This window comes from Ixodes scapularis, unplaced genomic scaffold (genome assembly GCF_016920785.2).
Source record: "Ixodes scapularis isolate PalLabHiFi unplaced genomic scaffold, ASM1692078v2 PGA_scaffold7__128_contigs__length_106722199, whole genome shotgun sequence".
Lineage (NCBI taxonomy): Eukaryota > Metazoa > Arthropoda > Arachnida > Ixodida > Ixodidae > Ixodes > Ixodes scapularis.
Genome location: NW_024609882.1, coordinates 11,201,370 through 11,218,387, shown reverse-complemented (window position 1 = coordinate 11,218,387; position 17,018 = coordinate 11,201,370). Strand labels below are relative to the sequence as shown.

The 17,018-nt window shown below is 47.3% G+C and overlaps 1 protein-coding gene across 1 annotated transcript; it reads left to right on the top strand.

Moving 5' to 3' along the window:
• The first annotated feature begins 5,906 nt into the window (after window positions 1–5,906).
• On the top strand, window positions 5,907–13,877 carry LOC8040209 (elongation of very long chain fatty acids protein 7). The gene is made up of 2 exons (XM_040504666.2): window positions 5,907–6,320; window positions 13,479–13,877. Exons 1-2 carry the CDS (start codon window positions 5,907–5,909, stop codon window positions 13,875–13,877), a joined length of 813 nt encoding a protein of 270 aa, XP_040360600.1.
• The last annotated feature ends 3,141 nt before the right edge of the window (window positions 13,878–17,018 follow it).

Here is a 17,018-nt window from a genome sequence, read left to right as displayed (position 1 = left end):
TTACCCAAGCATCAACGAGAATGCAGGGATTGGTGTTCCACGCGCCACACGCGCACGCCTTCCCCGTATAAAAGATTCCAAGTAAATAACAAAAAGAAAGCGTTGACGAAAGCGCGTGCCAGATGCCATTTGTTTTAGGTTTTTGCTTTAGAAAAGTTACTACTGCTGAGGCCAGCACGTGCGGCGCGTGGAACACCAATCCCTGCATTCTCCTTGATGCCAGGCTAATATAGAAATAGGTAAACGTATGTATGCCCTCGTGCGCGATCCGTGTGCATTTTCTTTTCTTTTTGACGTTCACGCGAAAGAGCGGTCGCACGCGCGCTTAATATGGAGAGGTCAAGATGCCCTAATAAGATGTTCGCGCTCCTGAGAATAAAAACTGCAAATAACGCGTCTTTAAAAAGACGAAAAACAAGAAAACGTTAATAATAATGCTTACCGAATTCGGTAAGTCCGCTACCTATAGGAGCAATTAACTTGGTTTCCTGAAGGAAGACAAACAACGCGTTCTGTCGTTCACGTGCGTTCATTATTGGTTTGGCAGGCCACCAAATGCGCCTATGTTCAACGTTACGCACCCTTCCCCATTCAAAAGCACCATCACACGATCTCCGCCTTCTCTAATGACAAGGACTGTACTACACTAAACATCGGCATCTCAGGATCGTGGTATACAACAACCTACGAATGACGCGCGAGGCCGGTCAGGGAAGAGAGGCTGCATGTCCGTGCCACAATCAACGCATTATACGATGTGTGTTACGCAGAGACCCACATAGGCGCCCGTAAGCGCGACTCCAAAAAGATTGATGCACGGAACGAGGAAGAATCGGGGACTCAGGACTTCCCGCTTCGTCTGCTGCAGGAAGCGGAGGCGCGCTTGGACCACGCCAAGGTCAAGATTAGAAAGTTCTTGCACGTCGCGGATTGTCGTTCAATTTTCTTCGCGTGTATGCGTACGGATAAGGAAAGTGGCGCTCTCGCGTGGTCGGTGTTGTCGTTGTTTGCTTTTTCTCGCGTCTGAGTTCGTTTTGATTTCATCATACTTTCGTGCGCTGTGCCCGATAAATGCTCGTGCATATTAGGGAGTCGCGTCTCCAGCTCGTTGCTCGCCCTCTCGTGGCGAAAACGGGAAGCGCTCTAGTGAGGGTCCCCTTGCTCTCCTGCTCGGCGAACACGGTGGAACTGTTCGCGATGTTGGCTCGCCGACAGAGATTTCTGGATGCAAACAACACTCTTCACTGTCCCAATGTAGTGCTGCAGCCGGTATGGGATTGTATGGTACTAGAGAGTTTTAGTACCGCGTATAGAAGCAAACGCGTTGGCGTGGTTCACACACTTGCGACCGGCTCCGACAAAGTCTGTTTTTAAGCCTCCTGTGTCTGCTTAGGACAGGCGGCGCAGCAGTAGCGATGGCGGTCGTAAGCGGCTTAAAAGCCGGCTGGGTCGAAGTCGGTCGTAGTTAGGGATGCCGCGAACTTTTTTCGAACCGAAGGGTCGATGATCGAATCAAGCGGTTCGAAAGGTTCGAAAGATTTCGATTTTTGCACTTTCCATATCGAGAAATTTGACCGAAGTCTAATTTTCGACCTTATTAAACAAAGAAGTTCGACGCTTTTCGAATTTTCGAACTTCGCACGTCCAGAAATTCAATGTTTTTCGAACCTTCGACCTTATTACACTAAAAAGTTCGATTCTTTTCAGACTTTCGACCCTATTAAGCTGCAAAATTCGATGCTTGTCGAACTTTCGAACTTGATACACTAAAAGCTTTTATGATTTTCGAACTTTCGAATTTCTTGCATAAAAGAGTTCGAAGCTTTTCGAACTTTCGACTTCCTACGCTAAGAAATTCGATAATTTTCGAACTTATTTATCTAAAGTATTCGAAAATTTGTCGAACTTTCGAACCCTGAGAAATCAAAAGGTCGACGAACTTCGAACTTCTAGGGTAAGAGTTCGAAGTTCGTTGAACTTCGAACGTCCGGCGGGCGGTATCATTTTGATTCAAGCAGCGAGATACATTCGTAATTTTTTCCTTTTTTTTTACATGCAATTTCGCATTTTTTGCGAAAGACAATGCCGTTTATTTCAATGTTCTGGCATGCTTAGTGTTAAATAAATTAATTCCCGAAGGAGCGAGGAAGGACGACGGGTTTTTGTCAATTGACGTTTGTGCCATATTTGAAGCGCGCTATAGCCGAAGCTATTTGTGGTAGAGCTGCTAAACATTTTTTTTTAGATGATCTATGTATAGCCTAGGTAATTGTCGTCCTAAAATATAATTATTGTTGTTCAAGATGAGTTTCGAAGAAATGTCCAAACACGTATCTACGGGCAATTATGCCCTAAACTTGGTAATTGTTTTCGTCTAAATTGTGTGAGGTACCGCATTTAAATTAACACCACAGACAGTAGATATCATTGCCATGTGCAGAATACAAAATAATGTATTTATTGTTTTTTTTTTTCACGCTGAGGAATAAATTAACTCATGGGGGAAGATTTCTAATATTGTTCAAGTTCAGCACGTCATTAAAAAACAAAGCATTTTTTTTTCTCTCGTTTTACGTTTCCGGGACGTATTTCTTTCAGCCTGTACACGTTTTTGGTAGGAGAAACTTGTTTGAGAGTTCTGGGCCTCTGAATATGCAAGAATACACCACTTCCGGCGGGTTTTTGATAGTTTCTTTTTTCTCCAGCTTTTCATACACGCATTTATTGTTATGTTTATTTTTTTTTTTTTTTTTTTTTTACTTATGGCACAGTTATTTAGGTTGAAAAGACATAGCTTTGAACTTCCAAACCACTAAGTATGTGACAAGTAGTGCCCTCTGACAACGAGTTTCTAACAATGACCATCTACGCCAGGGGTCTCAAACTGGTATTGGTCAAACACGCGGCCCGCTAGTCGCTGGGACGCGACCCGCGGGCAACGGTCAGTGAGCCCTCGTTCCCATGCCTTGAGCGCAAGAAATGGCATGCGCTATAATGATCTCATGTTGCTGACTTATTGCCGGCTCGAAACATAGCTCTACTCTTATAACGAATTTACACAGTTACCTTTCTGTTTTCATTGGCCTTGTGTCTTTTTTTATACTTTGCTTCCCCAAGTTTTCTCACATTACCCCTGACCTGTACCACAATTTCGCTATTAGGCTGCAAGCACGAGCACTTCGCTCAAGGACACACTTTGGCTGCACTAACTCTCACTCAGCAGAGGAAGGGTCAATGATAGAGCTAAGAGCTTGAGATTTTTACCTTAAGAAGAAATCACCATTCGACCAGTGTGTCGAACCGAAAAAAATACGGGTTCGGTTACGGTTCAGGTTCAGGTAAATTTATTTTGTTCCGGTTCAGTTCCGGTTCGATTAATTCGATCCGCGAACCGGTTCGCGAACCGGTTCGGGGCGCTGAACCGGTTTGCGAACCGGTTCGGAAATTATAAATGACAAATTGCAACATCAAAATAAATTACAAATAAAACATCTGAAATTAGCACATACGAAACGGGATACATCGTAGTGTAAGGCTCAGGGATTTCTACCAGGAATGGTTTCTTTATGTGCACTCAAAGGTAATTTCACCGACGTTTACGCATTCGGACTTCATCTAATTGGGCCCGACGCAGTAGCTGTAAAATCCGCGACCTCCTTACAAACCCACTTACAAGTACAACTCGTTAACTATCCCGCCACCTCGGCGTGTAAGCAATTGAAGGAACAGTGGGGAGAAAATACAGCTTTCTTTATTTGAACTAGCCTTCGGTAACTCAAAATAGACCCTTAAAGAAGTTTTCATTAAACAAGATACGAAATATGAAAAACACTTCACCGAACGCAACGCCAGAAGGACGTAATTGGATAAATATTAAAATAGAAGAGTTCGCTGTCTCACAAATATGTTAGCTTCTAAGCGCCTATACGAAACCGGATGCATTATTATCAAACTCCACAGCCTTTTCTTTTCTCATTCCGATGGAAGCAAGCTTCAAGAACTCGCGCGTTCTAGAAACGTGTTATGAAATGAGCACGCAGCAGCATTTAGGATTTACGAGATTGTAAAAAAATAAAATGCCGTGACGCGATTTTCTTTTTTCTTTTTTTTTGCACAGCCGCGACCAGCGCAATACTGGTTCCTATGTCAAGATTCATGGATGCAGCGTTTGTCAAGATTCATGGATGCAGCGTTTATATTCCTAAGACTGAGTGGAGAAGAAAAATATGTAAGCGAGGTGTGTGTCAGTTGACGGCACTTAAAAAACAAATGGCATTGATAGCACATTCATTGTCAACAGCGCGTGGCCGAACCGTTTTGACGTGAGCCGGTAACCGTTATTTTTTTTCCGGTTTAGTTCCGGTTCGGGTTCATCGCGATAACAATATAACGGTTCGGGTTCGGGTTCAGTTCCGGAAAAAATACCGTTTCGGTTCCGGTTTTCGGTTCGGTTCGCTTCCGGTTCGACACCCTGCATTCGACTACAAGTATTTTTTTAGACTGCTGCTATCAAGGATCCCCGGGGAACAAAGCGCTGTCATATGAAGAGATTTCCTCCTTTTTTTAATAAATCTAAATCTAGAGCTTGAATAAGTTCCAAATTAATTGGTGAACAAAAAACGGCAGTGAGATTGCTCTCGTAGGAGTGGTGCCATTTTAAATCTTGTTATCACATCAGGCCTGGACCCAAATTAGTCCTATAAGCAAATCAAAGCTGAAGATGTCAGTAACTACACTGCGAGTTTAAAAAAGAAAAAAAAATGGAGCATGAGGTTCCTCCTCAAAATCCTCCCCCCTCTCCGCCCCCCCCCCCCCCCCCTCCCCCGCAGGTTGGCCCTCGACCTTTCGGGAGTGGGCTATCTGGCCCCTGCACTCAAATGAGTTTGAGACCCCTGATCTACGCGATGTTTTATGCAGTGAAGAGCGACAGTAGCTATACATATGCATAAACAATTTTAGATTAAAATAAGCTCGACCACGCCCTCTTTCCCCGTATTGTTTCCTTTAACAGTCCGAAATATCTGGGAGGGGGGGGGGGGGCGGAGAGGGAGGAGGATTTTAGATCCTCCCCCCTCTCCGGGGGGAGGATTCAATAAAATAATAATAACAATAATAAAAACCTAGATCCAGGTTTTTATTTAAATAAAAACCTGGATCTAGGCGGGCGTGTCCGGGAAAGCTGGTTATATCCCGCCGATCTACGCTCTCTCTAAACCTCTATCCCACCTCACCCGACCCGGAATTTGGTTGGAAAACTTGTGCACATTTGATGACGGAGGTGCCTTCTCAAAGCACCTGTAGGCTGTGCATTCTCATAGCATGCCCTCATCGTCAGTACCGCAGATATGACAATCACGACACGTGGCACATCTGGTACCCGCAAAACAAACATACGATGAAAATAACTAGCACATGCTAAGCTTCCCCCTTCGCGCGGTACGAGTCGACTGTTGTTTTCAAATTCATACTCCTCTATATATACTGCACGATACAGCTATAGCGAGCACATGACATTGGCGGTTCTTCGCGTTTGATTAGTGAAAGTTAGCGTTGATCATCAATTTTTCCCCACCAACGTTTATGTCCGACGTAAGCGACTTATAGCACGCTAGTTGTTTGGATGACAGCCTTATTGCTCTGAGAGAAGAATGAGAAAATCCGGCGCAAGCCCGTTTATGTTTTATGTCGCGATGCGTGCACGGGACCTGGACTCAGCGTACAACGCCCCTAACATGTGCCTTCTCCACATTTTTTTTTTTTTGCAGGTTCACCCAGAAACCGCACCAAAAAAGACAGCAGAGGCGTACCCTCGACAATAAGACCTGGGCGTCGTCTACTTCCTGAAGAAGATCGTCGCCATATTGCCGAGGGAGGACATTTTCGTCTGCTAACCAAAGGTCGCCGCCATGTTGGGACTCGAGTCAGTCCTTACGGACCCATGGTTTCCGGAGAAGGACCACCGGTCAGAAGGATGGTTCCTCACCGGCAATCTATGGCCACTGGCGAGCCTAGTGGCGCTCTACGTGTACGGCGTCAAAGTAGTAGGCCCCCGCATGATGAAGCACAGGAAGCCCTTCGAGATTCAGCGGATGGTGCTATTATACAACCTCTTCATGGTCTTGAACTGTGCCTTCTTCCTGGAAGAGTTCGTGCGACTGGCCTACGTTCATAACGGCTACAACCTGCTGCTGCAGGAGGTGGACAAGTCGGAGACTCCCGCCACCATGCGGCTAGTCTCTCTGTCCTGGTGGTACTACCTGTTCAGGATCTTTGAGTTCACGGAGACTGTGTTCTTCGTGCTCAAAAAGAAGAACAACCAGGTGAGTAATTTGGGTCAGAGACTACAGTCGAACGTTTCAAAAGCCCGCGTGACATCTTGATCCTACCCTGCTAATTCCCCCCCCCCCCCCCTCTTTTTTAACGCTTTTTCTGGCCTAACAATTTTATGACCTCACCATTTCATTGCGCAGTGGTGCAGTGATTGAAAAAGTTACCCATGTATGAACATCAATGGCGGCTTCTTGAGTTAACTTTGGAGAGAACGCAAACACCGGGTTGGTTTCAGTCCATTCGCGTACACTTTAAAATTATGGAAATGCTATGTCGCATATTCGCTTGATAATGACACTTTGGTCATGCACAATCTTTTCACCTTATATGCACGACCTTCCACGCTGGTCTGTGGCGTCAGACCTGTACACGCTTTCATGTGACATTTTCGAGGACCCCGTGGTGAAACAGCATAATAAAAACGGAATGCAAGACGCAGACTTAAAAAGTATATTTTTTTAGCACGTCGAAATTACTTTATTTTCACTCTTTCCTTCCTCACTTTTTCACCACGGGGCGTATTTCTCATATTTGTATCTTAAGTACATTTCCTTAGCGCTATTCTGTGTTTCCGCACGATTGCACGTTAATGTGGTACACCTGCGCTGACTTCCCCGGCCTTTAAAGGGAAACTCCGGTCAATATTTTCGAATTTCGGATTACGACTGTTTTCAGCACATTCGTTGTCCCTGAATTACAAGGTGTAATTTTTTTTCGATATTGGGTGTAGTTTTATCAGTATCACGGCTCAAAGCTGTCTTTCGGGCGTCTACGGCAAAACCGAAAGTATCTGCTAGAGGGATGACAACACTGATAATCAGCTGTACGGCCGAGACATTACGTCACCGTGGTGCTGCGAGCCGCGGTACAACATGCAGAATCAACCGCAGCTCCACCACGACTTATGACGTCACGGAGGTGCTGCGGTCGTGTCGCCCAGTGTTCCTTGACTAAGAGCTACCCCGCTTGCCGCTGGCTGAAAGTCAGCTGGTCGCTTTTTAAAATCGGTTTCAGTGGAGTACGCGGCTTCACTTTGACGTAGGATTTCGGCTGTGGTCATATTTCGTGCCGCGATACCAGTCATTTATTTTGGTTTTGTTTTGCACCGGATTTGCCCTTTAACGTTCAACCCAGCGGCGTACGCAGGCAAAAACTCCCGAAGAAGTAAACTAAACTTTTTAAACTGGTTATGCTTGTATAGCAGGTAATCAAATTTCCAGTAGAAGATGAAAGTGCTCTAACTGAAATAGAAATTAGTTGCAGAAGTGATAGTTTTAGAAAACAAAATACTCTTAAATTGTAATAAACCGCAAGAGGTGGGGTTTTCTATTTACACGAGATGAAAAAGAACAAAATCTTCAAAAATAAAACAAAAACGACAAGTTTTTTTTTTTCAATCTTTTTGGCGGAACTTTAGAACGCTTTATAAAAAAGCATGATGCCGTTAAGCCATTTTCCTACCCCTTATTACTTCATCGCCAAATGTAAGCGAGGTGATGTAGACCAGTGTGGGAAGACACATTCAGCCCTCTTGAATGTGACGTACACACACACACAAACACACTATATACCGTATATACGAGTAAGCGTGTTTGCGTGTGTGTGTGGGGGGGGGGGGGGGCAGTTTGTCTTACAATATACTGTATATACAAGTAAGTACAGGGGGAATCGGTGGCCGAGTTGTCTAGCGCACACCAGCTCGGAGCCAGAATCCAAGGACCCTGGGTTCAATCCCCACCCCTGCCCGTTTCGATATGGATAATCAACGTACGTGCGGTCGTGTATCACTCCTGTGTTCTGCACGTTAAAGACCCCAGGCTAGTTAGTGGTTGTACTGCACTGGCTACATTACGTATCTACAGCTGAGACAGCAGACGCCCATTGGGACTGATTACTTCCAGGTGTATAAACACACACAAAATACAAAAAAAAAATTAAATAAGTGCCTGCCATATTTCTCGGGCTTCTGGGTGGTTTCACGTTCAATGCTCTACTACTGTTGCATTCCCGACGTTTCGCGGGATTCTTTTCCATATGAACAGCCAGTCTTGGGATCCCGCAACCCGTCCGACAGCGTCCTTTTTGTTGCTATATTATGGCCAAGGCTGTCAATGTCTTTCCATAGGCACGTATCTTCAGATGAAATCGTGCATACGAGTATGTGTATACACGATATTATACAACTTCCGCGTAGAAATAGTCGAGCCGTCGCACACTGCAGTGACGGTTCGCATCTGAAGTGACTGAAGCTTTAGTTATCTCAGTCCTTCAGTGGCAAACTCAAGGCCTGAAGCCTTGGGCGGCAGGATTTGGGAGGAGGCAGATTTCGGACAGGGGAGACTGACGCAGTACAAAGAAAGCAGGACTCTTCTTTCTTGTCCGTAAAAATATCCGTCACGACGAAAAGAAAAAACAAAACATACGCCGTTGATTACAAAGAACAACTTAACTACACGCGTGTGTCGCTTGTTTCGATGACATGTGGTGCCATGACCTCTTTGTTCATCCAGACAGACACCTAGTCTAAGGTTACGTCAACAAAAGCAGGGACCACAGTGAAAAGATTGACGCATGTGTCTGCCCTGGCACCGGTAGCACGAACAGACACATGTGTCTGTTTGTGTTAACGGTGCCGCGACAGACACGCGACAAAAAGCAGAGTATCGCACTCACTGCTCCACGCAAGAGAGGTGGCCCAGGTGGCCAGCTGGAGTTGCAAAACAAAGGCGCAGTCGGGCTCCGCCTCGAACATCTACGAGCGACGAAGCGGTGCGATTGACCTTGACCGCGGAAACGCAGTGCGCTAGTCGGTAATTCTTTATGTCGCCATGGAAAGTTGAAAGAGAAACAACGAAGGGAGAGGGGCGCGTGCACTGAACACTAAACTCGAACGAACCCAGCTAAAAGCAATTAGTCGTTAGTTGTTTATACAGTGGAAGGTTAATCCACCAGAAACGTGGCGACATTGTTACCCACTGTAGGTAACAAATTTATCCAGTGGAGTACAACTGCTAGCCTGGGGTCTTTAACGTGCCTCGCGCAGTAACAGGGAGCTTTCGTGGACCGCGTTTCCCGCTTCGCTAAGCCCTCCGCAACGAAGAAGCCGCTACCGCGCTTGCGCGCCGATGGCCTTGGCTGTAGAGGTTCGGGTACCGTACAGGGACGAAAACGATCTACGAAAACTCCCTAATGATACATGACCGCACTCCTGTACGTTGGCCATCCGGATCGGAACAGGCAGGGGTGGGAATTGGAGCCTGGGTACACTGTACCCTGGGTTCTGCAGCGCGAGCTTTCGCTCCTCCCAGCTGGCGTTCGCTAGCCCACTCGACCACCGGTCCCCCCAACCTGAGGTAACTAAAGGGCGACGGCGTAAGTGTTGAAAGAGAAAGGAGGATGAGATGAGGGCATTTGCATTCGGCGAAAATTTAGAAATGTCATTTTGTGTCAAGTGTTTATTGCTGCATTTGTCCCTTCCCTGAAAATGGTGAGACCTTCCTATTCTCTAACGATGAGCGACAGAAGGATTAGACTCTGCGGTAATGAACATTGGAAACGTCCGGAGGAAAATAAAATAAATGTTGGATTATTTTTTTTTAATAGCAAGGATAGGGCTGAACGTCTGCTGGCTCCTTTCGTCGTCCTTTTGTTCAGATGGATTCGTCTAAGCATGACCCAAATACATTACAAAGATTTGATATCCCCGTCCAACCCCCCCTCCCCCTTCTCCCCCTTCTGCTACGTACGCCACTGAAATTCAAACAATGCACGTAGTTGGGCTTGTTGGTGGTGCATACTTATTTGGTGGGAGTAGCGTTAAAAGACCTAGGAGGAGTACGAGAAAACACACAGACAAGGCGCTGTTTACACCTTTCTTTCTCTTTAGTATCTCGTCATTCTCTCTTCCACATTCTCAGTCACGTGGTGGTGGGACCTCTCGTAGACCAAAAACCCAGAGGTAAATAGATCTGCCCGCCGACCTTACGAACCATCATAGACCTTCCGCTTCCACCAGCACAAGGAAGACGACCAGTGCCCCGTCGACGAATAATTATCCCGAGGAAGTACTTACACTCGGGGTAGCTTGGGTCCGTTGCACCGTTGAGGCATCGGTCATTACCCGGATGCATTATTCGAACCAAGCGAGTGGCTCCCGCTGCTGCGTGATAGCTAAGGGCAGATCGTGCAGATCGGCTTTACGCTCATCGCGTGAACGATAAAAATTCGCTTCGTGATGAGCGTAATACAGACAAGGATAGAAGGGAAGAAATTTGACGCCTCAGTCTCCTTAGTGTGGAGCCCCTGTTTGTGTATAGCCGATGTGGGTACCAAGTGACCTAAGGGAGGGGACTCCTTTCGTTGCTACGTCTTGGGGCTGGATACGTCGAGATCCCAGCTTATCCAGCCCCAAGATGCAGCAACAAAAGGTGTTCCTCGCCTCAAGATGGCAGTGGGACAGGGGAAATGGGAAGGGTGGCGAGATGGATTTTCCTACCATGCGGAAACTATTTTTTGTAGGTCTGGCGACTCCTTAGAACCGTGTGCCTTGTAACCTCTTAAAGGGGCACTGAAGTCGACTCGGAGATCATCCTTTTGTGGTGACAACTCACTCCAGACGGTCTAAGCATCCCAACAAACCCAAAACCACAACCGTGCGTAGCTTATTTCCTCGTTGAAAGCTTGTTCAAAGTTATCAACACGCGCTTTTGGGAAAAATTTTTTCTTCCGAGTGAAGTGGTCAACGAAGGGCGCTTGTCGGCGAGTGGCAAGCGATGGCTTCTCCCGCGGTAAAAAAGAGTAGTCTTAACCGAATGTGTACCTATGAGACTCTCTTCGAAACGAGTTATAATAAAATCATTCGGAATCTGCGCGTATTGTACGGCTTTCATTGGTCCACGCAATGTAGTTCGCGAGAAAAAAGAGTCCACGTGCTTTTCTCTTGCCTTGAGATGAGTAGGCGGTTTTGTAATATAGGACTTGGTATATGCGGAAACTAAAACATTTTAAACAATACAAGATACAAGACAACAATACAAACCGACCTTTTTCAAAAATGACTTCAGTGCCCCTTTAAGGTCTCTTATGACGAGAGCGGGGTAACTAGTTATTCTAGACGAGAGAACACATTGGCGCCACCTACCGGGTGGACCACTTGGTGGTCCCGTATATTTCCTTTTTTTTTTTTCATATTATTCTTTCTTCTTTTGGCTCGAAAATATTTTGTCAATGTGATAGGCGACCATTTCTTATGACTAGTATGTGCATGCGACCTCGCAAATACTGCCCAACCTCCGCCCTAGTAAAATGGAGTTCCAGGGTCACTCATAGATGGCGCCAGCATGCGTCTGAATTCTCTCGTCGTAAGAGATTTTAAGTCGTTTCCAGGCACTCGGTCCTCGGGAGCCGCGAGTGTCTGAACGGGCCTGAAAACGTACGCCTGCGCCGAAATAGCCACATTTCCTGAGAAGGCTCCACGGTTCTTTCATTTTGTCGTGCGCGTCGCACAGACCATGTCCACGATACGCTCAATATCACATTGCGGACTATATTTGTAGGTCTAAGCATATTTTTGAACTCGTTACTCGACGCGCTCTCCTCGAAGGTTGCAGTGATTGACTCTCCACTGCTCTGCTACTAAGTATACGCAAGGACATTCCTAAAGGGGTTAGGACACGCTAAAAATAATGCATGAGATAACTGTACTGCTAGGACCCATTGCATGTCCCTATATTAGAGCGCAGCTCTAAGGCACATGTTTCCTGTTTTAAGCGGCGTCGCCGTCGGCGTAACCGCGCGTTGCATCATCGGCCGTTTCCGCTAATGACACCACACGTAACGTCACGTGTGACGTCACGAGGGCAAAATTTTTCGATAAATTTAGCGGGAAAATTCTTCCACTAAATTTAGCAGGAAATTTTCCCCGCTATATTTAGCACGTGTGACGTCACACGTGCTACACAAGCTACACGTCACACGTGTGAAAAGGTCACGTGCGTGACCTTTCCTTTCGTACCCTCCCCTCCTCCTCCTCAAGAGCTGCGCTATAATTCGGCATTACAGAGAATTGTAAACTTCTTTCGTTTCTTCTGATAAATTTGTTTTGCAAACGGTGCGATAGCTTCGTGGATAAATCGATCGGAGCCGCCCCATCCGAAAATGCCGCCATGTTTGTTGGGCCGGTGACGTAATTCGCCCAACGCACGGCGTCTCTTCGCAGACGTGGTTCTCTCGGCGTCTCTCGCTTCAGCTTCCTCGTTTGCCCTCCCCATTTCGAGCACGCAATTTCGAGACGATAACATCTACGGCATCGCTTCCTTCGTCAGACTTTGATGCTGATTGCTGCAGCGATAAGTGTGATTAGGGAGTTTTAGTAGAACGTTTTCGAAGGCCCGCTATCGCCACGGGCGCGCGCCCCAGAGCACGCATCGAAGTGGCAGCGCGAGCTACCGCTACAAAGAGCGCGGCCTGAAAACACGATCCACTAAAACTCCGTATTGTTATCAAAGGATGTTGGAACCTGGTCATTTTAAGGGCAGGACGAGCGGGTTGGTAGGGACAATTAAACTTGAGGAACAAAGCGAGCAGGGACGGACAAACACAAACTTCCCAGCGGGTCGAAGTCATTTTGACTTCGACCCGCTCGCGACCAGCTCCAGTGACGACGAGATTGTCACGAACGACTGGCCATCATCCGCGACGATCTCGCACGTGCATGCAGGGTGGAAGGGCAAGGAGAGACTGCGGGATCGTACCGTGGTGAGGCGAGCTTGGGCAAGCATTTGGGGCGCCTAGAATGAGAGAGCGTTCAACTAAATGGGATAATCACGTGGTTTATGGGCGCCATGGTGCGGCTAACATGAGCAGTGTTGTCTAGTCGCCAGACTAAAATAATCAACGAAACTTAGTGTATACGTATACTAAATAGCTATGAGCATTCAATTTAAATAAGATTAATCTACCCATTTCGTTTTCGTATCCTAACCCCTTTAAAAGTGCTGAATGTTAAGGAGGCACACAATAAATCCCGTAGACAAAAGTTGCTCTTATCACCCCCAAGTGGTACGATCAGGCACGCCTAGTTCCTTAGTCTTCGACTTTGCATCAACCTCTCATCGATGTCACATGGTACTCTCCTCCAACCGTCGCAGGTGAGCGGGCTGCACGTGACCCACCACTGCATCATCGCCTGGAACATGTGGATCTGCGTGACGTACGGCGGCCAGGCGCAGACGCTCTTCGTGACGTGCATGAACACCTTCGTGCACCTGCTCATGTACTCGTATTACTTCCTATCGGCCCTGGGCCCCCGGGTGCAGCCGTTCCTCTGGTGGAAGCGCTACCTTACCCAAATCCAGCTGGCCCAGTTCATCGTGCTCATGCTGCACAACAGCCTGCCGCTCTTCTTCGAGGGCCAATTTGTGCGCGAGTTCTCGGTCATCCTGGTGTTCGAGGGACTCGTCTTCTTCGTCTGGTTCATGATCTTCTACTTCGACACGTACCGCAAGAAGAAGAGCGTCATGCTCTTCGAGTGCCACAAGTTGGACTGAGTCCGGCTCGAGGCTCTTCATTTAGTTACGAAGTATTGTGACATCACTCCGTGAGTCGTTTCGTTGGCTCAGGGGATGCATGCGGAAGGCGCGAGAGAGACTGTTCTCGCCAAAGCGACTCGAGCCTGTCTCATGATCTCGTCTGTCCACAACGGCTGCGCTGTGGTCTTTGCTGTTTGTAAATATACGATTGGTAACAGCGGACCCTACAGCGAGTGCATCGGGCGATGTGCAATGAGCGAAAATCCGGTTATGGCATAGGTCCACCAGCGAGCGTGGCTCGGCCTATCGAAATATGGCTGTTCTAGGTGGGATGCTGCTTCAAGGGGGCGGTGCTCGTTTTTGTTGCTGACTGGGGTGAACGCTTCTTGTGATTCAACGCAGTGCGGGTGCGTCCGGGAGAAATTTGTTCCAAGCGACGTTGGAACAACAGCAACATCAGAACATGCTTCTGCGGCAGAAGCCAAAAACAGCACGCGCTCGTTGCTTACGATGCACTGGTAGCAAATTTGGAACGATGTTGGTCGCGGACATTAGGAACTTTTAGCAAATCGTTACCGTGTTCCGCGTATTTCACTACCGGAGCCTTTGAAGCGTGCTTCAAAGCGCGCACCCGGGTGATACTGCGACCGCGGGGCACGTGCTTAAAAGCATGCCTCAAAGGCTCCGGTAGTGCGGTACGCGGAACGCGGTAACGGTTTGCTAAAAGTCCCTATTGTGCATATTATAGAGTATCATATTCTACTACATTTCCTTTTACATCGGGTTTGGGTCCCAAAAGAGATTTTATACAGTGTGTATTTTATAAGCTTTAGAGATTCCTTCAAAAAAGCCGTAAATACGATTCGTGCAGGGGAGTTACGAAAAGGGGGACGTAATATAGAAGGCACATCCTCAAGATAAGCCGCATAATTAACTACACGTTAAATAACTTTTTTAATTTGTGAAAAAAAGACACACCAATGGTTCTAATTACAAAGTGGCTGAGCGTCGTCGAAAACCACTAAACCAGCCAACTTCGAAAATTCTTGAGCACCTGGGAAGCATGGTGGAGCGCTAAACTTGCCACCCGTGCAGCAGGGGCAAGGCTACGGGTGCGATAACGCGCCCGCGGGGTTTTTCACTGTCTTATCAGTATTGTGCCTGTTGGCACGAGTGGGAACTTCAGCGCACTACAGCGCTTTCCGCGTGCTCAAAGTCTTCCTGAAAATTACTAATTTAGTGTTCGATTATGCTCAGCAAGTTTCTAATTGTAGCCACATGTTTATTTTCACCAATTAAGAAGTTAATTAAAAAGCTTGAGTTCATTATTTGACTTATCGTGACGATTAGTCCCCTGTCTCTTGTTCCCTGGTCGTATAACTCATCTGCAAAGGTCGCATTACTGTAGCTTTCACGAATTATTTTTAAAAGAAATTTGTTAAGACTAAAAGAAACACCCTGTATATCATTCTTGCACCGCCAGGGGTGGTACATGCAGGGTAAGTCTAACTGCACGCAGACTGCGTAAGCAGAGTGGTCAACTCTCATTGCTTGTAACAGTTTCCCCAAAACTGTATCGACAGCTCATTACTGGAGCTTGGTTGAAGATGCCCAGTCTAAACATCCACGCAACAAATTTGTCCTTTTTACCTACCACGGAATGGCGTCATGAGTTCACATTACGTCCTACGACCATCTTTGTTGCTGTCAGACAGCAATCTCGCACGACTCTCTGACACAACGAAAACGCATGAATGCGCTATTCAAAAGGTATCATAAGCGTTCTGTCTGACAGGAAGCAGGTAAGTCAATAATGACTGCGTCCGCACCAGCCGCGATGCAACGCCGTTTCTGCGTATTTATGGCGGTTATACCACCTCCATGGAGTGCCTCCAGCAAATCATCAAGTCAACAGGAGCACTTCGGCGGCACCCCCTGGAACTTACTTATTACTTGTTTCTATTCTGAATAAAAAAAAATGAAAGACGTTTATAAACCTGTAATGCGAAATTAAAGCGCAGCTCTTGAGGAGGAGGAGGGAAGGGTACGGAAGCACCCCTACTCCTCCGTATCCTTCTCTTCCGTACCCGCCTCCTTCGTACCCTCCCCTCCTCCTCCGCCCCCTCCTCTACTCCTCTCCATAACCTCTCCTCCTCCTTCGTACCCTCCCCTACTCGTCCTCCATACCCTCCCCTCCTCCCCTGTACCCTCTCCTCCTCCTGTGTACCCTCGGGTTACGGCGACGCCGACTCCGTAACCGGAGGAGGAGGAGGGAAAAATGAAAAACGTTAACAAATCCGTAATGCGAAATTAGAGCGCAGCTCTTTAGAAGGAGAAGAGGAGGGGACGGAACCTCCCCTCCTCCTATTCCGTGTCCTCCTACTCCGTATCCTCCCCTTCTACTCTTCCGTACCCTACCCTCCTTCTCCTCTGTACCCTCCCCCGCTTCTCTCCATACCCTCCCCTCCTCCTTCGTGCCCTCCTCAGTATCCTCCCCTTCTCCTCCTGTGTACCCTCCCCTCCTTCTGCTCCATACCCTCACCTCCTCCCCTGTACCCCCCCTCCTCCTGCGTACCCTACCCTCCTCCTCCGGTTACGGCAACGCCAACGCCGCAAAACATGGGAACGAGCTACTAAGAGTTTCAGTTTCCCCGCTAGATTTAGCGGGAAAATTGACGTCACATGACTTCAACACCAATTTAATTCCCCAGCTAAATTTAGCGGGAAACTGAATTGGTGTTGAGGTCACGTGACGTTAGTTTTGCCGCTAAACTTAGCGGGGTAACTGAATGCGCAGTGTTGCCTTATGGGACATCACAGACATACACACAAATCAGTTTCTTGGCTAAACTTAGCAGAGAATCGAATCGGTGTTTGCTAGGTTTGTAACGTCCCATAATGCAACGCGCGCGGTCACGCCGACGGCGACGCCCATACCGCTATATGCGAAAACGGGCGCCTAAGAGCTGCGCTCTAAAAATAGTGAAATGTAGTACTTTTAGCGGAAAGGTACGAACTCGTAGGCTACGCACTGTTTCATGGTTGACAGACGGTTGGGCTGGCTGCCCAATTAAACATTTTGACAGAATCCCTCACCAGACTGAGAAAACTACCTAATGCGGAGGGACATAGGAACAGAGTTGCCAGACTATCGAAGAA